This window comes from Heloderma suspectum, chromosome 7, assembly GCF_057233095.1.
Source record: "Heloderma suspectum isolate Gila_16-S chromosome 7, 16-S_ref, whole genome shotgun sequence".
Taxonomy (NCBI): domain Eukaryota; kingdom Metazoa; phylum Chordata; class Lepidosauria; order Squamata; family Helodermatidae; genus Heloderma; species Heloderma suspectum.
The window spans coordinates 38,033,936-38,057,875 of NC_139464.1; the positions used below are offsets into that span (position 1 = coordinate 38,033,936).

Sequence of the window (23,940 nt, forward strand, 5' to 3'; positions counted from 1 at the left end):
CAAGGAGAGACAAGAAGGCCTTCTTAAATGAACAATGCAAAGAAATCGAGGAAAACAACAGAATGGGAAAGACTAGAGATCTCTTCAAGAAAATCGGAAATCTCAAGGGAATGTTTTGTGCCAAAACGGGCATGATAAAGGACAAAGAAGGCAGGGACCTAACAGAAGCAGATGAGATTGAGAAGAGGTGGAAAGAATACACAGAAGAACTATATAGGAAAGATCTTAATGTCCCTGATAGCCATGATAGTGTGGTCACTGAACTTGAGCCGGACATCCTCGGGAGTGAAGTCAAGTGGGCCTTAGGAAGGATGACTAACAACAAAGCTAGCGGAGATGACAGTCTTCCAGTTGAGCTATTTCAAATCCTAAAAGATGATGCTGTTAAAGTGCTGCACTCAATATGCCAACAAATTTGGAACACTCAACAGTGGCCACAAGACTGGAAAAGGTCAGTTTACATTCCAATTCCAAAGAAGGGCAATGCCAAAGAGTGTTCAAACTACCGTACAATTGCGCTCATTTCACATGCCAGCAAGGTGATGCTCCAAATCCTACAAGCTAGGCTTCAGCAGTATGCGAACCGAGAACTACCGGAAGTACAAGCTGGGTTTCGAAGAGGCAGAGGAACTAGAGATCAAATTGCCAACATTCGCTGGATCATGGAGAAAGAAAGAGAATTCCAGAAAAACGTCTATTTCTGCTTCATTGACTACGCTAAAGCCTTTGATTGTGTGGATCACAACAAACTGTGGCAAATTCTTAAAGAGATTGGGGGTACCAGACCACCTTACCTGTCTCCTGAGAAACCTGTATGAGGGTCAAGAAGCAACAGTAAGAACCAGACATGGAACAACCGATTAGTTCAAAATTGGGAAAGGAGTACGACAAGGCTGCATATTGTCGCCCTGCTTATTTAACTTATATGCAGAGTACATCATTGGAAACGCCAGGTTGGATGAATCACAGGTCGGAATTAAGATTGCCGGGAGAATTATCAACACCCTCAGATACGCAGATGATACCACCCTAATGGCAGAAAGCGAAGAGGATCTAAAGAGCCTCTTGTTGAGGGTGAAAGAGGAGAGTGCAAAAGCTGGTTTGAAACTCAACATTAAAAAAATGAAGATCATGGCATCTGGCCCCATCACTTCCTGGCATACGGAAGGGGAAGAAATGGAAGCTGTGACAGATTTTATTTTCTTGGGCTCCAAGATCACCGCAGATGGTGACTGTAGCCATGAAATTAAAAGACGCTTGCTCCTTGGGAGGAAAGCTATGGCAAGCCTAGACAGCATAGTAAGAAGCAGAGACATCACCTTGCCGACGAAAGTCCGTCTAATCAAAGCTATGGTTTTCCTAACGTATGGCTGTGAGAGCTGGACTATAAGGAAGGCTGAGCGCCGAAGAACTGATGCCTTGGAGCTGTGGTGCTGGAGAAGACTCTTACGAGTCCCCTGAACTGCAAGGAGGTCAAATCAGTCAATCCTAAAGGAAATCAACCCTGAGTGCTCAGTGGAAGGACAGATACTGAAGCTCAAATATTTTGGCCACCTAATGCGAAGAGAAAACTCTCTGGAAAAGACCCTGATGCTGGGAAAGACTGAAGGCAAAAGGAGAAGGGGACGGCAGAGGATGAGATGGCTAGATAACATCACTGATGCAATGAATATGGACTTGAGCACGCTCTGGGAGAGAGCGCAGGACAGGAAGGCCTGGCGTGCTATGGTCCATGGGGTCACGAAGAGTCGGACACCACTGAACGAGTGAACAACAACAGCCTCAGCCAGCATGGCCAATGATCTGCAATGTTGTTGTTGAAAACATCTGGAAGGCACCAGGTTAGGGAAGACTACTCTAGAGAGTCTTTACCAATGTTTCCAAGATGAAGGAAATCATTCTAGGATGAGTCAGGTGAAGTTGTTAATGTTATGATGAAGGCAGTGATGCCATAAAATATACAATATATTCTTAAGACAGTTGTACTATGTTTGTGCATTTGGGTTTTTTCCTCTTGTTCCTAGGTGTTTTCTTTTATCCATCCCCCATTCCAAATACAATTTTGTTGGAGTTCATGATGCTTCTTGAATATAATAGTCTTTTGCATTAGTGCTGTTTGATTCCCAGGACCTTTTACTTCTAAGCGTAGGCTTCCATATGCCACAGAATGTGATGCTTAGCCAGAAAGAGCACACACAAGGGAAGTGCACAGGTGTGTTGTAGCAGCGTGCGCTATGCAAGCGAATTACAACTACAAATTACAACTATGAACTGCTGTGCAGCTTTGTCTCCCCACCACAAAATATTCCAGCGGACGCCCATGACTCAGCAGGGTCATCCTCCTCCTCATGTAGCGAGAGCTGCGGTGGTGGCGGTGATGACAACGATGGAAGCAGTTAGGGAGACTACTTCCAGTAATTGGGGGGGGTGTCTGGGTGCTGGGATGACTAAAAAAACTGGCGGGGGGATCTTTTCTGCACATGCTCCAAAGCTTGCAACCAATTCCGAACTTAATACCAAATTTGTAATACATTGACCCAGGCTTGCTGCAAAGGTGAGTATTACAAACAGGCACATTTTGACCAATGAACTGACTAATTATGAAATTCGGTGGCATCACTAAATACAGTGCTTTATCAATGGCAGTTCTCAAGGGAACACGGCATGTAGGAAGAGGATGTTGTTGTGCAACAACAACCCTAAGGCAAGAAGACCCCTGTCCTCCTCACAAAGGCAGAGGGGCATCTGGGGCATCATCACCATGCAAGCATGTGAGTGGTAACTGGTCATGTGTACTCAGCATGATGCAGGCTGCTGGTGTCAGCAGCCCTGCCTATCAGAAGATGCATTATTGCATTGTGGCAACTGAAATGTCTAGTGTTGTGGACAGCTCAATGAAAATGAATCAGTGTGTGGCAGCTGACAAAAAGGCAAATTCCGTGTTGGAGATCATTAGGAAAGGGATTGAAAATAAAACTGCCAATATCATAACGCCTTTACACAAATCTATGGTGCAATCACACTTCGAGTACTGTATACAGTTCTGTTTGCCACATCTCAAAAAGAATATTTGAGAGTTGGAAAGGGTGCAGAATAGGGCAACCAAATGGATAAAGGAGCTGAAGCAATTCCCCTATGAGTAAAGACAAAATACTCATTTAGTTTGGGGCCATTTAGTTTAGAAAAAGGGAAAGAAAGGGGACACATGATAGAGGTGTATAAAATTATGCATGGTGTAGAGAAAATGGAGAGAGAAGTTTTTCTTTCTGTCTGATAATAATAAGGGTCATCTAACGAAGTTGAATGGTGGAAGATCCCAGACAGACAAAAGCAAGTACTATGGATTTTGTTTCCAAAAGAATTGGTGATGGTCTCCAACTTCGATGGCTTTAGGGCTTTGAGGGTGGAGGATAACACTATCAGTGGCTGTATACTATCACTAGGATCAGAGGCACCTCTGAATACCAGTTACTGCTGGAGAACAATAGAGGGAGAAGCATTTGCCATCACATCCTGCTTATGGGCTTTCCAGAGGCATCTGGTTGGCCACTGTGGGAAACACACTACTAGACTGGACAAGGCTTTGGTCTGATCCAGAAGTGCTCTTCTTATTTTCTTATTTTTAGTGACTTCCAACATTTTTTCCCCATGGGGGGGGGGGTGTACTCATCCAAATGATGTGCCACGCAAATCTAGTACTCTGTTTTTCACATGTTCAGATGATAACTGCAATAATTATGTTAAAAATAAAACACGTCAGGTGCCCACAGCTAATCAACAGCAGGAGTAGTGTCTGAACAATCTGCATGTTAATGAAAATGGATCTCAGAAGCAGAGTCTAGAGATTGCTAGAATGGATTCATTTTTTTTAAAATCCTGTTTAATTAATGTATTAGGGTTTTTCAACTATCATGGCCTCTTCCACTGCCCTTGCTCTTACCTGTATGTCATACACATACTTAAGGCTTGATCCATAAAGAAGTCCGTTGCTGGAAACACCAGTAAAATAAACAAAGCTTATCACAGAGGAGCCTTTTGAGGGTCTAACAGGCCTTTGCTGAAGTACCACAGTGTATTTAATTTAGGGTGTTTCTACATTAAGCAAAACCCCTGCAAAAATCCACATACTTTCTGGGGAGTCCTGCTTTCGGTTTCTTTGCGGGATTAGGAAGGGCTCCTTTACATGGCAGACATGTGGTTTGAACTGAGGGAGTGCCTTCCTCCCTCCCTGGCATGTGTGCAAAGGAGTGGGCTGTGGGTGTGGGTTCTTGTTTCCATAGCTTAACTTCTGCTGTACTCTTTTCTTGCAGCCCCCAAGAAACCTCTGACTTACTTCTGAGTAGGCATAAAATGTAAGATTGTGCCGTAAGTCTGCAACACTTGGCACACCTATGTGGGAGTAAACCCCATTGAACTCAATGGGACTTACTTCTGAGGAGACATAGGATTGCCCTGTAAGTCTGCAACCCTTGGCACACTTACTTGGGAGTAAGTCCCACTGAACTTAATGGGATGCTCTGAATCAACAGAGGACATTGCTTCTGAGCTTGGTGGGGTTGGGGATCAGATGTGCCTCCTTTTGTTGCACAGAGGCATTTTACCCTCTTCTCCCTCCAACTGAGAATCGAGGAAAGTCCTTCTGCAGCAAGACTTGAGCAGAGGCAGGAGTTGCAATCAATAGGCGATTCTTGCCCTCGTGCCTGTCAAATCTGCTCCTGCATGCCCTGCTCCCATCCTCAACGCCTTTGTCATCCTGACCCAGTGTGCCCCCCAGCAACTGAAAACAAACGCCCAGAGCAGGCAGATAGAGCAGTTTCTTCCGCTATTGGAGAATTTCACAGGGAGGTCATGCTGCTCCTGTTCCATGGGGTCCAAAAAATACCACATTTATTGCGTTTGGGGAGAACACGGGATAGTCTGGGGGAAATAGTGGGAGACACTCTGGAGGGTAACAGCATCATCTAAAGAGCCCGCAAACTTCCATGAGAGAGCCATCTCAATAGCAGGATAAAAGCTCCGTGTGATGAACCCCTTAGACAAAGCACAGGGGGAATCACAGTACAGCAGTTAAATCTGTTTAGTAAGCAGAATATTGGCTCAAGTTCTAGAAACAGAGTTGCTATCAATGGTGAAACACCCTTCAGAGGTGTTATTCTGAACTCTGTGGGTTTCTCTTTTTTTTTAGCTAAAAGTGTCAGAGGATGTGTGCTATCCTGTGTAACAGTTAATACAAAAGGGTGCCAGGGCATGAAATGTGAAGTATGCAGGAGTGCATTCACCATAGGCAGGAATCAGCCATAGAAGTCTAGAAAACAGCCTCAATTTAATAGTAAACATGCAAACAGTATCCCTGTATGGTTTACTACTAACTTCCTTTTAAAAAAATATGTCTAGGGCTGGGTCAAAACAGCTGTACACAATTTGCCACCCCAGTCGCAGGTGGTGACCATTTTGGCTCTGTCTTGGGGGTCACAATTTGCTCCCCAAAACTAGTTCCAAAGGGGAGGGGCTTCTTCTTCTTGTTTAACTTTTAAACATATTTTCTTTTCTCCCCCCCCCCCTTTTAAAGCTACTGGCTTTGGCAGCATTAGTGGAACTCTGGTAAAAAAAAAAAAAAAGCAGTGGAAAAAAGTAAAAATGCCACCCCCTGCCAGAATTGTAGGGCCTCTCCCCTCTGAATCATTTCACCCCTCTCCTGTCATTTCATTTGAGATTTTTGGCCACCCCCCCCCCCACAAATGGGGCAAACTTCAAAAGCAAAACAAAAGACCAGTCTTAATATATATACATCACCCTTTCCAAAATGTACATTAACTAGTAAAAACCACTGCAAATAAAACAATAATAAAACAAAAAAGCAAGATACCAGTCTTTAACACTCCCCCCAAATTAGAACTAAATTGTGCAACAGCACAAAACTACAAGGCAGTGAGAAAATATGATTTTCTAGAAAACTAACACCGTAAGGTTTGTATGTTCCTGTAAATCGTCTATCAGCCAAATAAAGGACAACTCAAAGTGATGATGGTGGCCCAATCTGTTTAAACCCATATCTGGCCCAATCACATAGGAAGTAGGGGAGAGGTCCAATTTAACCAGCAAAAGGGGCGTACAGCAGCAAAATGGAATACAGAACCCCTGCCCCATGCTTGCAACTTACCTTTGTGCAGCAAGTCACCTCAGGTGATTTTTTCCCAGTCAGGCTTCTTCCAGTATTGGTGCCCAACTGGAGTGTAAATCAGCTCAGGGGACAGACTGCAGAGAGATAAGCTGCAAGTATGGGAGGGCTTTGAACTCATCAGACATACAACCCTTTAGCTGTTTAATTCAGATAACCCCCCCCCCCACCTCAGCAGAACCAGATTTAAATACATGCAGCCATCACCTTTAATTTGGCCCTAACAACCAAGTAAAACTGCTCTTTTATGGAAGGGGGTATTCAGACATAAATTATTGCTATTTAATTATTTCAGATGGTGCAATACCAGCAATCAACATGGGGAACATAAACTCTGAGCTGAGTTTATTTATACAAAATTGATGCTATATATCCAAGACAGTCAAACTTTCCAGAATGACTGCTCAAGGCTCCACAAACAGCACTAAAGTGCCAGCTTACAAATATTCAGAACACTTTGTTTAAAGCCCTATGCATATTTAAAGGCTTCAGCTGGTTTGCCAGCTACAGTCTCTCCTGGACAGCGATAGCTTGGCTACAGTGGTACAGGTGCTAGTAACCCCAAGACCGTATTAGTGCGATGTGCTCTATGCGGGGAGGCCCTTAAGCCTGCTCTGGAAGCTGGAGCTCGTGCAGAATGCAGCAGCTTGGCTTTTATTGAGAGCCGCCCCTTTTCATCATGCAACTCCTTTGCTGAAGGAACTGCACTGGCTGCCTGTTCACTACTGGGCCAGGTTTTGGTACTAGTGTATAAAGCCCTAAACAATCACTGATAATCTCCCTTATCAACCTGCCCAGTCACTGAGGTCATCAGAGGGCATGTTCTTGGTAGTTCAAAATGGACCTATGCCTCGACTGGAGTCCAGCTGGAGAAGGGCCTTCAGTATGGTGGCCCCTTTCTATGGAATACCTTGCCTCTGGAGGTCAGGCAGGCACCAACATTGTGTTGTCTCTGGTGCCTCCTGAAAACATCTTTATTTCAGGAAGCCTTCCTTGACTGACCAGCCACGGTTTTTGCTGGTATTCTCTCTCTCTCTCTCTCTCTCTCTCTCTCACACACACACACACACACACACACCATTTTAATATGGTATTTTATTGTTTCCTCTTTTATTGTTCACTGCTCCAGAATCTGTTTAGATGTGGAGCAGTGTATACATGTGGCACTGGTTAGGCCTCATCTTGAGTACTGTGTCCAGTTCTGGGCACTGAACTTTAAGAAGGATGCAGACAAACTGGAGGAGGGCAACGAAGATGATTGGGGGGCTGGAAACAAAGCCCTGTGAGGAGAGACTGAAAGAACTGGGCATGTTTAGCCTTGAGATGAGAAGACTTAGGGGAGATAGGATAGCGCTCTTCAAGTACTTGAAAGCTTGTCACAGAGAGGAAGGCCAGGATCTCTTCTTGAGCATCCCAGAGTGCAGGATGTGGAATAATGGGCTCAAGTGACAGGAAGCCAGATTCCAGCTGAACATCAGGAAAAATTCCTGACTGTTACAGCAATACGACAGTGGAACCAATTACCTAAGGAGGTGGTGGGCTCTCCCACCCTGGAGGCATTCAAGATGAAGCTGGACAGCCATCTGTCAGGGATGCTTTGACTAAGATTCCATGGTATGGGTCAGTATAAGGGCACTTCCTATGTCTGTCTAATTTTTATTCTTCACTTCCATACAGGTGAACTCAGGTGCATTTCCCAGGTCAGAAACTGGAACTGCAGATAGAGCTGTGTACTCTGGGCCCAAAGATGGCTTTTAGAGGGATGCAGTTGTAGAATGGCTGCATGGAAATTGTTACAAGCATTGCTAAAAGAGCATGCTACATGGGGCCAACATATGCCTTGTCTACAGGGACTGGAAAGAAGGGTGGCTACCAGCATGAGCTGGAGTTCAAATATGGCATCCATTTAAGGCATGCAGCCAAGTTAACCACATCTAGAAGGATCTAGCCTCTTGTATGGGATTTTAGTTACATATTTCATGAATTCAGATGTTATCTAAGTGAAGTAAATTACATGCCATAGGAAATTGCAATGTTAGATATCTGAGTGTTCAAGGAATATACAAAAAAATCCCCAGGAACTGACTTTTTTCTCTCACAGAGCCAGGTCCCATTGGCTCAGTGGGAGTCACTTACTCTGTCCTGGCTGCTTACTGTTGTGTTGTTGCAAAGTATGTGCTTGTCTTTCAGGGACTATGGCTTCATACGCAAAAGAAAAGCTACAGAACTCATATCTTCTACTGGTTGAAAGAGAACAAGGGAGTGGAAAGCCATTTTTCTGCACCTACTGAAAGAATAAGGAGGTATGGTGTGCCCTGGGCCTGATAGCACAGTTTTGCTGCGGCCTTGAAGCAAAGAACTCATGAGAACAGAAAGGATTTTTTTTCTTGAGGAGTTTTTGTAAACTGTTATATGGATCTAGTTGTGCTGATCTGAATATAACTTCACTAATTCTTTACAGGGGAAGTTAGAGTAATGCCACCTACATTTCTCTGTTTATCAAGTACACATTTGGATTGGTGGTTTCGTTAAAGTTTACTTTTCAGTTATGGACTAAATAATTCAAAAGCTTTGTCTTCTGGATCTCCAACCCCTTTCTCCACCCTGGCACTATGGCTGGTATGCTTGTGGTTTTCATCTTTCCTCTGCCATTTTGAAGAGGCATCTGGGTCTCTCCTGCTTCCAGAATTGTGTTACCTGCTCAGTAAATTAGAAAGGCTGCTTAGTATCTGATAAGACTTGAGTTTCCTTTAGTATTTCTTCACCCTCCTCTAGAGATTTATGTCTGTTCTCCTCCTGGAGCACTAAGCCCAACAATACATTTCAATTTTTAGCAGTTTTCTTTATGGCAACATATGCTGACTCTGTCAATAATCCATCCTTTGCTGTCTTTGAGAGGTTGAACTGTCTCACTCAATGACCTCTTGTTCCATGTTTTTGAAAAATGTTGTTCCATTTACTGCAAGCTCCTATCCAATCTTCCTCTCATTCACTGGCTTTTCCAGCTCATCTCTCCACCCCTTTTTATACTCTCCTAGCCATATAAGCAGAAAAGGGTGATTTTTAATAGATCTGTCAGAGACGACTGAGAAATGGGAGTATGAGCAGACTAAACTCTATAAGAAGAAGAATGCATGAGTGTGTAAATTTGCAAGCACACAAGTCTGTTAAGAATCACTATTCAGAGTGTATGTCAACTATTATACTTGAACTCCAGTGAGCGATATCTGATGCTGTCATATAATGTAGTTTGACTCACTGAAAAGCTGTTCCCACAGGGTCTTCCCGCCGCTACCCATCTTTCCACCAATGCTGCAATTACTTGTGCATTGTGAAAGCGCTGACAGTGGGATGGCTTATGTGCTTACCTGGCTGATGAGCCTCTTACATTGGTCTCCACAGAGTCCAGCCCCCCTCTACCACATGCACGAAGTAATGTGCAATGCAGATGCTCCACACAGAAGCCCTTATGTCCAGAGATGGGGAATGTGTGGCCCTCCAGATGTTCTTGGACTAGAACTCTCTCCATCACCACTGGCTATGCTGGCTAGGGATGATGGGAGTTGCAGTCCACCAACATTTGGAGGGCCACACATTCCCCACCCCTGCCTTATGCATGCAGGCCCAATTTGCATGAGTCTTTCTGCCCCCCTAAGAAAAAATATGGGGGAGCTTGTACAAATGGGGCCTCTGGTTACACATTAGGAACACAGGAAGCTGCCTTGTACTGAGTCAGTCCATTAGTCTACCTAGCCCAGTATTGTCAACAATGACTGGCAGTGGCTCTCCATAATTTTTTCCAGCCCTATCTGGAGATGCCGGGGATTGAACCTGGGACCTTCTGCATGCAAAGCAGCTACTCTATCACTGAGCTACAGCCCATCCTGATATATTATCTGCAAGGGTACATAATGGTACCCATAAGAGTACGTGCCAGTTCCTTTACCAAAGGAAGGATATTAGGTCTAGCAATGAACGAAAGGGACTTCATCACCCTGTATTCAGTTCTTGAGCGTTTTATTAGGTGGATTTTGCCTTTTCTCAGGACACAATGAACTCTGTAATTAACTGGAAGGACTCAAAATTCTTTCTAGTCCAATTTCCAATTCAAATGTATAATATCCACCTACCAGGTGACCCTTCCCAGTTTAACCTACGTAGTCCATGTCATAGTGTGACACAAGCAGAGAGGTGATGAGCTACAAGGTGATATTCAGCGATTTGCCTTTTGGGCCATGCCTACTTCTGCCAATGTCACAATAGACAAGCCTACCACAGCCTTCCTGTTTCACCATTTCTGTTCAAGGTGGTTGCAGAAGAAGCTTGCATTTTGTTCCATGATGTAACAATAAAACCCAAACTGTATACTAGCTCTGTGGGATGAGAGAAAAGAAACCCTGGGAATGTCAAAATGCCAGACAGAGGGCCAAACTAAATGTCAGTCAATTGGATTATTCAGATTGGATTATGTACTTCAGTATAAGCCTGTGTGGCCCCAATTTGTATCAGGACTGATTGATTCCAATGGAGATCCCCCCCCTTTTTTAACCCCCTGTGGTGTGTGTGTGGAATTTTGGGACAAAAATGGTAGGAGGGAAAGCTTAAATCCCCCCTCCCAGAGTGTCACGATCCTGATCTGAATGGGGATCATGCATGCTTACACTGAAGTAAATAATTCAATTGTTAGTTTGGCCCTGAGTACACAGTAACTTGCATCACTTCTACAACTGGTAAAGCATTTACACTGTATTTACACTGTGGAAACCTGAAATTAATACTGCTATGCTAGACAGCCCTGTATCATTCTTTTCCCCACAGTACTAAATCATCAGAATGCTGTGATCACAAGAGTTTAAACTTGTAGAGTTTAAAAATGCATTCATGTTCTGATCAAAACTAGGGATGGATGAGGAATATTTTCCATCAAGTTTTTTTTAATGGATTTACCCAATTCATACCTCTCAAGCATTTCAGCAAGCTGAAATGGAGCTATGTACCGAAGCCTTTCTGATTCAGCTAATTTTGGGATAAATGTGCACATTTTAAAAGCATGCACCAAAAATGCATACACTGGAGGAAAATGCACAGAAAAAAACACACATTTCTGTTTGGATTTTTTTTTAAATGCAAGCTTGTGGTGAAACATGATGGAAAGAGCTTGACCTCAACCTCCGCCCCCCTAACAATTTCAATGAGACTGAGACTGACAGATTGATCCAAGTCAAAACTGGATGAGGCACTTGTAAATGCTGAAGAGTAAATCCCAGCATTCCCATCATAATATAACGATTTTAAAGCTGTGGCTCGTTGAAGTCTTTTCACAATAGTCAACCGAGACTAAAAGATTTATTTGGTGCAAAACTTCTGTTGCACTGAAGGTCTGGTTGGTGGCACAGGGTTATTTAAAGGAACACATCTTTTTAGAAATGGAGCCCTTGCCATCTGCTCTCTCCTTTTATTTAAGGTGCTAGTGGAACATAAGTCACTATCGTAACACATAAAGCATGAGAGAGAACTGATTTAGATAAGTGTGTGTATGTTCTTTATGCACCTGGTATGTCTACTCACACCCCACACACAAATCAACAAAAAAACCGGTTCCGTCCCAATATAATAAATTCATAGAGCGTATGCTTCTTTTTTTCTTTTTGGGTAAGGAAATTTGACAGCCAGGTTTTTAATTTTTATAAGGACAATTGTGGCCCTAATGCTGTCCTGAACTGGAACATTTTCTGTGCTTTGATTCTTCTGGTCTTGTTGGCCTCTTGGGAGAGAAAAATAAACCTTTGCTTGCCTGGCTGGACCTATATATGCTTGAAGAGCATGTCAGAGGTGGCCAGGTGGCTGGGAAGAGCAACCGGCAGCCTACTTAAGGGCTCAGCAATTTCTCAGAAAGTGCTAAATAGATGCCTCAATTATAGAAACAATTAAAAAAACCTTATTTTTAAAAGTGTATTCTGGATTATTATTTATAACTTTTTCATCCTACACTGCCTCCAAGGGATTGAAGGTGATACCTGATACCCATACTTCATCCTCACAACCCTGCAAAGCAGGTCAGGTTGAGAGACAGTGACTGGTCTAAGGTTGTGTATTAAGCGTGGTAGCAGCTCAGGGATTCAAATGTGGCTCTCCCTGTTCTAAGAGCAGAACTCTAGCCACTGTAATATGCTGGCTCTTGCCATTGCTTTACCAGCTTAGCCCAAGGTATCAATGTCAAATGAAGGCAGTAATGTTATTTATTTATCTCATTTGTATATCGCCCAATAGCCGAAGCTCTCTGGGCAGTTCACAAACATGACAGTGGTTTTGAAAGATGCGAATAATCAGGTTTGATGAAGCCAAGGCTGGAATTAAAATCGCTGGAAGAAACATTAACAGTCTCAGATATGCAGATGATACCACTTTGGTGGCTGAAAGCGAGGAGGAGCTGAGGAACCTCATGACGAAGGTGAAAGAAGAAAGTGCAAAAGCTGGGTTGCAGTTAAACCTCAAAAAAACCAAGATCATGGCAACCAGCTTGATTGATAACTGGAAAATAGAGGGAGAAAACGTGGAGGCAGTGACAGACTTTGTCTTTCTAGGCACAAAGATTACTGCAGACGCTGACTGCATCCAGGAAATCAGAAGGCGTTTACTTCTTGAGAGGACAGCAATGACAAATCTTGATAAAATAGTGAAGAGCAGAGACATCACACTGACAACAAAGGTCCGCATAGTGAAAGCAATGGTATTCCCCGTAGTAACCTATGGCTGCAAGAGCTGGACCATAAGGAAGGCTGAGCGAAGGAAGATAGATGCTTTTGAACTGTGGTGCTGGAGGAAAATTCTGAGAGTGCCTTGGACTGCAAGAAGATCAAACCAGTCCATACTCCAGGAAATAAAGCCAGACTGCTTGCTTGAGGGAATGATCTTAAAGGCAAAACTGAAGTACTTTGGCCACATCATGAGAAGACAGGATACCCTGGAGAAGATGCTGATGCTAGGGAAAGTGGAAGGCAAAAGGAAGAGGGGCTGACCAAGGGCAAGATGGATGGATGATATTCTGGAGGTGACGGACTCGACCTTGGGGGAGCTGGGGGTGGTGACGGCTGACAGGAAGCTCTGGCGTGGGCTGGTCCATGAAGTCACGAAGAGTCAGAAGCGACTGACTGAATAAACAACAACAACAACAAGGGAAGGTTGGCTTGGTTACAGAGTTGTGAGACTGCCCTAAAGTGTTTCTCTAGATAACCTTCCTGTATGGACTGACCATTAAGCTGGTATAAAGCATAAGGTCATCCTCAGTTCATGTTGCAAATTGCAAGGCACCATAAAGAGGAAGGTAAGTAAACACATTTAATTTAGGGCAGAAGCAAAATATTTAAAATATGAGTGTTATGCTTGGATGTAAAATGATGGTTTCCACAAAATGTGGCAGACTCATAAATGAACAGCTGATATAACTGGAATTGAGACAGAGTCTGTCTGTCTGTCTATCCATCTATCTAAATACATACATACATACATACACAAAATTTTTGAGATGGGGAAGGAGATGGTAGACAGAATATAATGTTGGTTGTCAATTTCATGGGGTCAATTTTTAAAATTTCAGCTGGAACTTTCAAACCTAGGAATGCAAGTTTTGAATACACAAGCTTAGAAATGTTCTCCAACATTTCTCCAGTTGGTTTTTCTCAGATGAATTTTTTCAATAACTGAATGTGGTGTGTGTGGTGGGGGAACCCAACCAAATTGCAGTAAAATGTATTAGTGGATAGATTAAACAAGTTATAACAGTATATGTACATATTTCAGTAGCAGAAACTTGGTGGTGTGGAAGTGGTAGGTGCAACAGGCCTCTATTGACAGGGACACATAGGCCATCCCTCCTCTCACCTCTGTCTTTCATGATAACAGATATTTCACTAGTCAGAAAGACATTCCCTCAATTCCATGGTGCTACTCAGCTTACCTGTGTTGTAACCCCTCCCAAGAGCTGGCCAGGGGCGATGGTTCTTCCAGAGGTTTCCCAGGTACCAGTCACTCTGGTTCTCTACCAAGCCAAGAACTTGCTGGCCTGGAAAACAAAAACAAAACAGACTCTTAGACATAAGACAGGCAGGCACACAAATGCTGGAATGACAAATGCCACAGTAGTACAAGGAACAGAGCGTTATGTGCATGTGCACAATACACACTGAGTGCAAGCTTGTTCAATTCCATTGCATCCCACACTTTAACAAGTCAATACTCTGGCTTAGAAGCTGATTGAGGAACCATATTATGAGGTGCTTAAATAAGATACTCTGTCGTGTTTGTGATAATCTCTTTAAAATTATATTTATATGTTACATATTTAAAAAATAAAATGCATGGTAAGTTTATTCAGAAGATAAAGGCTCCATCTTGTCCCCCATGCTATTTAACATCTACATGAAACTACTGAGTGAGTTCATTCAGAGATTTAGAGTGCAGGGTCATCAGTATGCTGATGACACATTATCTAACTTTTTCATCAGATCCAGGTGAGGCAGTGGAAGTGCTTAATCAGTTCCTGGCCACAGTAATGGACTGGATGAAGGCCAATAAACTGAAGTGCAATCCAGACAAGACAGGGATACTGCTGGTGGGTGGTTCATCTGTCCGGGAGGGTGGTGTTCAACCTGTTCCAGAAGAGGTTGCATTGCATTCCCCCTAAAGGATCAAGTTTGTAGCTTGGTGGGTGCTTATAGATCCAACATTGACACTTAAGGGACAAGTGACTTCTGTGGCACGGAGAGCCTTTAACCTGCTTAGGCTGGTATGACAGCTATGACCCTAAACTGGACAGAGACAGCCTGGCTTCAATGATCCACGCCCTGGTAACCTCCTGGTTATATTACTGCAGTGCATTGCATGTGAAGTGGCCCTTTATAATGATCTAGCAACATCAGTTAGTACAAAATATGGAAGCTAGAGTACTGATTGGAACTGGGCATTATGACCATATTACACCAGCTTTGTAACATCTTCATTGTCTCCCAGCTCATTTCTGGGGCCAATTCAAGGTGTTGGTGTTAACCTAAAATGCCCTTCATGGCTTGGGGCCACAGTATCTGAAGGACCACTTCTTCCCATATGTCCTGAGATCATCATCTGATGCCCTGCTCTGAGTGCCCCCACATACTAAGATCTGGTGGGTGGCTACTTTTGAGTGGGCATTTTCTGCGGTGGCCCCAAATTGTGGAATGCTGTTCCTAGAGAGGTTTGCCTGCCGCCTAATTTGTTGAAATGTTGGTACCAGGCAAAGGCCATTTTATCCTCCTAGGCCATCTGTTTATTCTCTCATATGTTTAAAACTATGTTTTAAAATAATAATTTACCATGTTTTAGCTTTTGATATTTTTCTCTCTCTTTTAAAAACCATTTTAAATTATTGATCATTGTTGCTGCTTTTAAATTATTTTAATATATTTTTTATTGTTGGCTTAATTGTATTATGAATGAATGAATGAATGAAAGAAAGAATGAATGAAAGAATAGCTAGCTGGTTAGATAGTTAGCTAGCAAGCTAAATAAATATAAATACACAAGACATTTTGTCCTGGGAAAGTTTTTGAACAGTGGAATATGAATCTTACCAATCAAAGTCATGTTTTCCCCCCAAGACTAAATCTTGATCCATTGATTTTAACCAAACCTTCAAAGCAGGTGGCAGAATCTCAGGCCCAGGGGCCAGCTCTGAATCTCAAGGAGTCAAATCCACCCCTCTAGAATTCCTCAGAAAACCATGCCCACTTCCCTGGCTCCATCCCTTTTCCTCCAACCACAAATTGTTGGGTGGTTTCCTGGCTTTTGTGTAGTTTCCCCCCCAGTCTAAAAGGTTAAGATGCCTTTCCTAAGGCTTAGGGTGCAATCCTATAGGGATAGGCGGCCGAGGTGACTGCCTATCCAATGCAGGGCAGGAGAAGAGCGGAGGGGATCATCCCCTCCGCGTTTCAGCTGCCCTGCATTTGTGGCTAGACAGCTGATTTCAGCTGCCTAGCTGTGGAAAGGCAGAGCGGAGGAAGCAGCTGCTGGATGACACATAGGATGTGTCATACCTGCATTTCCGCCTTCCCTGCCCTGGAACGCCCCCCAGAATGCCCCATGTTTGCTACTCAGTGATCCTCTTCCGAGTGTGGAGCATGGGGCTGTTCCGAGCTGCCTGCGAGGCAGTGTGTGTGTGTGGGGAGGTCGGTTCTCTGGGAGCTGACCCTGGAGTGTGGGTGCTGAGATAAATTCCTGGAAACTGACAGATCCTATGGCCGTCTAGTCGCTGAATTGTGGCCATAGGATTGCTCACTTAGTTACTTTCCTAAAAACTTAGCCAGTTTTTTGGCCCTGCTTTCTTTGCCTTCAGCTCCACCCACCACTGGAATATGGCCTCCAAGAGCTTCTCTGAAATTGAATTTGGCCCTCAGGCTGAAAGAGGTTCTACAAGCCTGCTTTAAAGTATCTGAGCCACATTATACATTTTCTTCATAACATTCATATTGATAAGATCATTCATATCTGTATCTAGATACACACACAAAATTCCACCATGTGTGTAAAAATTCTGTGTTATTTGATTTATCTTACCTGGGGGAAGTTATTATCTCAGTCTAAACTACCACACAGGATTATTGTGTGAGCACAAAATGGAATTAGTTGTCACGTGCCATCATGAGCTCCATGAAAGAAGAGAATACAACTGTGATAAACAAAAAGCCTTGGACTACGAGGTGGCTGGCCTACAGTATCACTGGTTTTCATAAACATTTCCCCCAAGACTTGCATAATCAGTTGAGCAACACCTTTAAAAACACACACACAGCAAAATCAGATCCCTCTAAATACCCTCCCACCCTCAGCCACCACCATTTTTAATTTGCCCTCCACAGCTTCTAAGCTTGGAAATAATGTATAAACCTTGGATAGTGATCTCTTATATTTTATAGGTCCTTCACAACTGTTGTTCATTGATGCCCTAAACTTTCATCATATAACCATTTACTATGAACCAAGGATTTAAGAACATAGGAACATAAGAACAGCCATGCTGGATCAGACCAAGGGTCCACCTAGTCCAGCATTCTGTTCACACAGTAGCCAACCAGCCATTGACTGGGAACCCACAAGAAGAATTTAATGTATAAATATTGATATTTACAAGGTTTTCCCACAGTTAGCTCCATTATTTCAGAAAATGGAATCATATGTTTTTTATTATAACGTCACATAGTCATATTAGTTATGTTGTTCTCTAAGAGCCTCCCATTGATTTTGCTGTCTTAAACTCAGCATGGTAAATAATTGGCAACAGCAGTGAAATGTCTGGACTTAATTTATTTCTACAAGCATCCCAGACTCTTAATAAGTGTGGGATTAATATTTTATATTTAATTGAACTGTTTCTTTTCTTTTCAATTTTTTTCCCCCAACATGATATGCTAAATGAGAAGTTTATTTTAGATGGTTGCAAAGTATGGCATACTTTTTGAAGTTCAAGGTCAACTAAATGTTACCAACTGTGCTGAGTAATTGTGCCCAGAAAATGGACTGAAGGTACATGATGCAGTTGTATTGCTCAAGTTAAGAAGGTCTGGTCCTATAATCTGCCTGGATGGGACACCACCAAGAAACCATATGTATTGTAAATCATCTTCAGTGGCTGGTCTGTGACAGTAATTCAATAAAATTTAAATATGTAAGTCATTTTGAGCACTTTGGTGAAAGTGTGTGGAATAAATAAAGTGACAGTAAAGCAGAATATTTCATATCATGAGTCTTTATTACATGTTTTGCATAGCATGTGTTCTGAATTTGGGGAGTTTCCTCTTCCATGTTCATTTTAATGATAAGAACAATTCTGGAAGAATATTCATATTTGATGTTGCAATTCCCTCTACCAACAGATGGTTAGATTAGTCCCATCATGAAGACCATTTATTTCTTCAACAGAATTTCACAATGATCTTGAAATTATTTTTATTTATTTTATTTATTACGTTCCTATGCTGCCAATAGCCAAAGCTTTCTGGGCAGTTCGCAACAATTAAAACCATAAAATACAACATGATAAAATGCAGTATAAAAGTTTAAAACTACAGTATAAAATAAAATTACAAAATCAAAATAAAACCAAGAAGCAGTGCAAAAATTTAAAATAGAGTAACAGATTTAAAACAACAGAACCTGAAAGACGAATAGATTCTTGTTACATGCAGGACAAATCTATGTATACCTATTTTGTCTTCTTTTGTTCCCAGAAAAGATTACCAATTCTTGTTCAATCCAGCTACAGTTGTGCTTTGTTCCCTGTGACTAGCAGCCCTTGGAAAGGAAACCCCATATACATAAAATGCATCCATCAAATTAAATAAGGCCAATGCACATTCATATCACCTGTATGTGTGGCCCACTGCTTGTTAGATGGCAGTGATTATCAGTTCCTTATTTAAGTCTGTACTGAAATTCAACATTTTTGACATTTCCTCACTGATTTCATAACTGGAAACGTTATTGAACTGATCAGCTAATATCAACAGCCTGTTTAAATGATATGACACAATTATTTAGTGAAATGGCCACATATTACTTCTTAAAAACAATACCGGAAAATCTTATGAAGGCAAGTTGAGTAGCTTCATAGAATAATCAACATTAGTGTGGCAGCTACACTGAATAATGGACATAATAAACTGGCTTATATTAATGAGTCACATCCATGGTCCGTCTAGCTCTGTGTTGTCTTACTTTCCTGATAGGTGACAGCCCACAGGGTCTTCAGCAGGACTCTTTCCTTGGCTTGCTGCGTTCCCTTAAAAAAAAACGGTCTTGAGGGAAGCCCACACAGCAAATCAGAGAAGGAAAATGTAAAAAAAGCATAAATCTTAATATTAGAGTCCTACAAGTAAGTAAGTATAAGCATCCATCTTGGAGAAAAAGTTGTTTTCAGAATGTGAGTCTTGCTTCCCTGTAGAAACATGCATGAACACATGCTATTATAGATCCTGTGGACTAAATCAAGACAAAATGAGGACCTAATTGGCACAGGCTGGCAACACTAGAGCATGGCTCAGGTAGAAACAAAAACTGTCAGTAATAAGAACAAGCTGACCCTATGTAATGTCCAGCAATGCATTTCACAACTCAGCAGTCTACAGAGCCTTCTCAGGAAGGTACATCTTGCATCAAAAGGAAAATGTGAGAATCCCATTTTCAAGAAGCAGATATTGAATTCCCTCCCTGCAGACCACCTGTCTGCTTTCATTTTACTGCTGCAAGCTCATGTCACACGGCCCAATCTTCAAACTGATTCATAATAAGTAATGCACAAACCTTATTGCTTGTTAATGTATTTGTTTTCTCACTTGGAGTCCACATCTAGGATAGAAAATAATAATAATACCCATGCTACTTTCACATTTTAGCCAGTTTTGGCATCCATAAAAGAATATTAAGGGTGCAATTCTATGCATGTTTAGACACAAAAAAGTCCTACAACTCCCAGCATTTCCCAGTCAACAAAATGCCGCAGTGTGCAGTACTCCCGTTCATTGTCCCACTCAGTAAGCTATGCCTTTTTCCACAGTACTACATTCCATTCCCATGTATCATTCCCCCTTCAGTTAGTCAACATTTCTCACCTACTGAGCATGCTCAGTCTATTTGGGCTGTTTTTGAAGGTTCTCTCCCCCGACCCCGAAGTTTTCCCTAGGTACTTTTCTTTTGTACTTCTGAAAATCTTGGGGCTCACTCAAGCCTGTTGATACCTCCCTCATGGGTCTGGATGGTGCCATTTTGGCTACATAAGCAGTGATGCTATGCCACTGAAGTTCTACTCTCAGTTCTACTCTCAGGCTAAGTTCTAGTCTCAGGCACAGATTGTTAGTTTGAACATTGGGAACAATTTACTTCTTGAAAAGAAAAAACAGTCTCTTGGAAAATATAACTTAAATGCCCTGTTGAAGACCCCCATTTTCAAACTCAAATCACACTGGCTATTTCATTAAAAAAACTTCCTACTAAAGTAAGAGTATTATTCAGTGAATATTCTTCTACAGTACCATCGAGATTAGTCCCTTAGTGGCACAGCCCTTGCCATCTCATCTGCCTGTAATTCTGGAGAGCCATTGCCAAGTCAGTGTTGGTAATCCTGGGATAGATGGATCAAAGGTCTGACTCAGTATAAGGCAGCTTTCTGTGTTCCTATGTGTGTATGAGAGCCAGGGCCTGCAGGAAAAGCCACCACCACCACCACCACCGGGGAAGAGGCCTGCTGCTGCCGCCGCTGGGCCTGCTGCTGCCGCCGCTGCCACCACCACCAGGCCTTCCTTGTGGACTTCTGCCTGGCAGACCGCCAGTCCCTGCAGGACCAGGCCCCCAGGTACCGAGCCAGCTGTGCTGCTCCACCTGCCCCTCCCTGGAGGGGCTACATAAGCTGGCTGGCTGAGGTGGCCTGGGAGAGCCAGGGCCTGCAGGAGAAGCCACCACCACCACCACCACCACCGGGGAAGAGGCGTGCTTGCCGCCGCTGGGCCTGCTGCCGCCGCCGCTGGGCCTGCTGCCGCCGCCGCTGGGCCTGCTGCCGCCGCCGCTGCCACCACCACCAGGCCTTCCTTGTGGACTTCTGCCTGGCAGACCGCCAGTCCCTGCAGGACCAGGCCCCCAGGTACCGAGCCAGCTGTGCTGCTCCACCTGCTCCTCCCTGGAGGGGCTACATAAGCTGGCTGGCTGAGGTGGCCTGGGAGAGCCAGGGCCTGCAGGAGAAGCCACCACCACCACCACCGGGGAAGAGGCGTGCTTGCAGCCGCTGGGCCTGCTGCCGCCGTCGCTGCTACCACCGCCACCAGGCCTTCCCTGTGGACTCCTGCCTGGCATTTTTAAGGGGATTTTAATTGTTTTGTTTGTTTGTTTTATTTTGTTGGGGGGGATTTTGTTGTGTTTTTAGGGGTGGGTAGCCTGCCTGATAGGCGGGAGCGAGGGGGCATGTGTCCACCTGATGGAGGCAGTGGGGGGAGTGTTGGGGGCCAGAACATACCGAGGCTGGGCGGCAGGCGCTGGCGGAGCGCTAGGGGCAGGCCATGCCAGCTAAGGGGAACAAGGGAGAGATGTGTAGTATCTGTCCCCTGCTCCGGGCCTGGCCAGAGCCAAAGGATGGCTGGGGGAGGCGTGACCCCATCTTCTGGCCTTCGTTTGCTGCTCTGCAATGCCAGGTCTGTTACCCAGAAAACCTCCCTCATCCATGACATGATCCTGGATGAGGGTGCAGACCTGGCATGTATTACAGAGACCTGGCTGGCCGAGGCTGCTGCTCCAACCCTTGCAGCCATGTGTCCAGCTGGATTTTCGTATGCACAGCAGCAGAGGGCTGGGGATCGGGGAGGGGGAGTGGCTGTTATCTACCGAGAGTCCTTGGTCTTCACCAGACCCCCTCTCCGGGAGACCAAGGTTGTTGAGTGCATGTACTGGAGGTTGGGCCTGAAGGGCAGTCTGGGGATTCTGCTCGTGTACCGTCCACCCCGCTGCACGACTGACTCCCTGGCCGAGGTGCTTGAGGTGGTCTCTGATGTGCGTGTACAGTCCCCTAACTTACTGGTGTTGGGGGACTTCAACGTACATTCGGAGGCCATCCTCACAGGAGCACCTCGGGACTTCATGGAGACCATGGCCTCCTGGGAGCTGCACCATATTCTAACTGGGCCCACCCATGTAGCCGGTCATGCACTAGACCTTGTGTTTGTTTCTGGAGAAGCGGGGAGTGATCTGGAAGTCGGGGGTATATCCACCACCCCCTTGTCATGGTCAGATCACTATCTGGTGATGTTGGACTTCTCGGTTCCACAACCCCTCCGCAGGGGTGGAGGACCCATTAAAATGGTCCGCCCCAGGCGTCTTATGGATCCAAATGGATTCCTGAACGCGCTTGGGGATTCTCTGGGGCATGCCAACGGCCACTCGGTCGAGACCCTGGTGGGTGGCTGGAATGCCGCAATCACTGGGGCATTAGATCGGGTGGCTCCGAAACGCCCTCTCCCCCTGAACAGGGCTCGGACTGCACCATGGTTCAATCTGCGGTTACGAGCTCTGAAACAGGAGGTGAGATGGCTAGAGCGCCGGTGGCGGAAGTCTCGCTCCAAAGACGATCAGACACGGGCTAGAGCTATATCTTCAGCCTATCACGTGGCGGTGAAGGCAGCAAAAAAGGAATATTATGCTGCCTCTATCGCGTCTGCAGAGTGCTGCCCCAGGAGGCTGTTCCAAGTGGTCCGCAGCCTGGTCGGTCCTGTGGCTCCGGAACCACTGGAGCATTCTAAGGCCTCCTGTGAGGCTTTGGCAAGGCACTTTGCAGATAAAATTGATCAGATTAGGTGTGTTACTCTGCACGCTGTGGATACAGTTAGTGAGCAAGAGGCGGCCTGTGGCAAACCGGTTTTGTGGGATCGGTTCCAGCTTCTTCCTCCTGATGAAGTGGACAAGGTGCTTTCATCTGTAAGGCCAACCACCTGCTTACTTGATCCTTGCCCATCTTGGCTCATTACGAGCTGCAGAGAGAGACTGGGTGAGGGGATCAAGGCGGTGGTGAACGCCTCCCTTGAGGAGGGAGTGATGCCATCAGCCCTCAAGGAGGCAGTGATAAGACCGCTCTTAAAGAAGCCCTCCTTGGATCCTCAAGTTCTGAACAACTTTCGCCCAGTCTCAAATCTGCCATTTTTGGGCAAGGTGATTGAGCGGGTGGTGGCCGTGCAGTTGAAGGCACACTTGGAAGAAACTGATTATCTAGACCCATTTCAGTCGGGCTTCAGGCCTGGGCATGGGACAGAAACGGCCTTGGTCACCTTGGTGGATGATATGAGGAGGGCTCTGGATAGGGGTGAATGCTCCTTCCTTGTTCTCCTCGACCTCTCAGCGGCTTTTGATACCGTTGACCACGGTATCCTCCTGGACCGCCTGGAGGGGTTGGGCATTGGAAACACTGTATTGCGGTGGTTCCAGTCCTTCCTCTCTGGCAGGTACCAGAGGGTAGCACTGGGAGAGGAGGTTTCGGACCCGTGGCCACTTACTTGTGGGGTGCCACAGGGTTCCATCCTCTCCCCGATGCTATTTAACATCTATGTGAAGCCACTGGGGGCTATCATCAGGAGGTTTGGGGTGCAGTGTCATCAATATGCAGATGACACTCAGCTCTACCTCTCATTCAAATCTTCACCAAGGTTGGCCGTAGAATCCCTGTCCAAATGTCTGGAGACGGTAAGTGGCTGGATGGGGAGGAATAAGCTGAAGCTCAACCCTGACAAGACCGAGGTACTTTTGGTGGGAGACAGGAGGAGGCTGGGGGATGTTGACCTGGTGTTGAATGGGGTACAGCTACCCTTGAAAGACCAGGTCCGCAGCCTGGGGGTCATTTTGGACTCCCAGCTGTCCATGGAGGCTCAGGTGTCAGCTGTGAGCCGGACAGCGCTGTATCAACTCCATCTGATACGGCGGCTGCGCCCCTACCTTCCCGACCATCTGCTCCCATCGGTAGTACATGCCCTGGTCTTCTCTCGTTTAGACTACTGTAATGCGCTCTACGTGGGGTTACCCTTGAAGACGGTTCGGAAACTGCAGCTGGTACAGAACGCGGCGGCTCGCCTGATTAAAGGCAGCCGCCGGCGAGATCACATCACTCCAGTGCTGAAGGAGTTGCACTGGTTACCAGTTGTTTTCCGGGCCAAATTCAAGGTGTTGGTTTTGACCTTTAAAACCCTATATGGTTCCGGCCCAGCCTA

The 23,940-nt window shown here is 44.8% G+C and overlaps 1 protein-coding gene across 1 annotated transcript in view; it reads right to left on the minus strand.

Moving 5' to 3' along the window:
- The window catches only part of LARGE1 (LARGE xylosyl- and glucuronyltransferase 1), a 522,810-nt gene that overhangs the window by 93,624 nt on the left and 405,246 nt on the right, over positions 1-23,940 (minus strand). Inside the window, exon 7 of the mRNA XM_084809690.1 lies at positions 14,136-14,240. Within this exon, the coding sequence (XP_084665816.1) occupies positions 14,136-14,240 (105 nt within the window). The remainder of the gene's footprint in view (positions 1-14,135; positions 14,241-23,940) is intronic.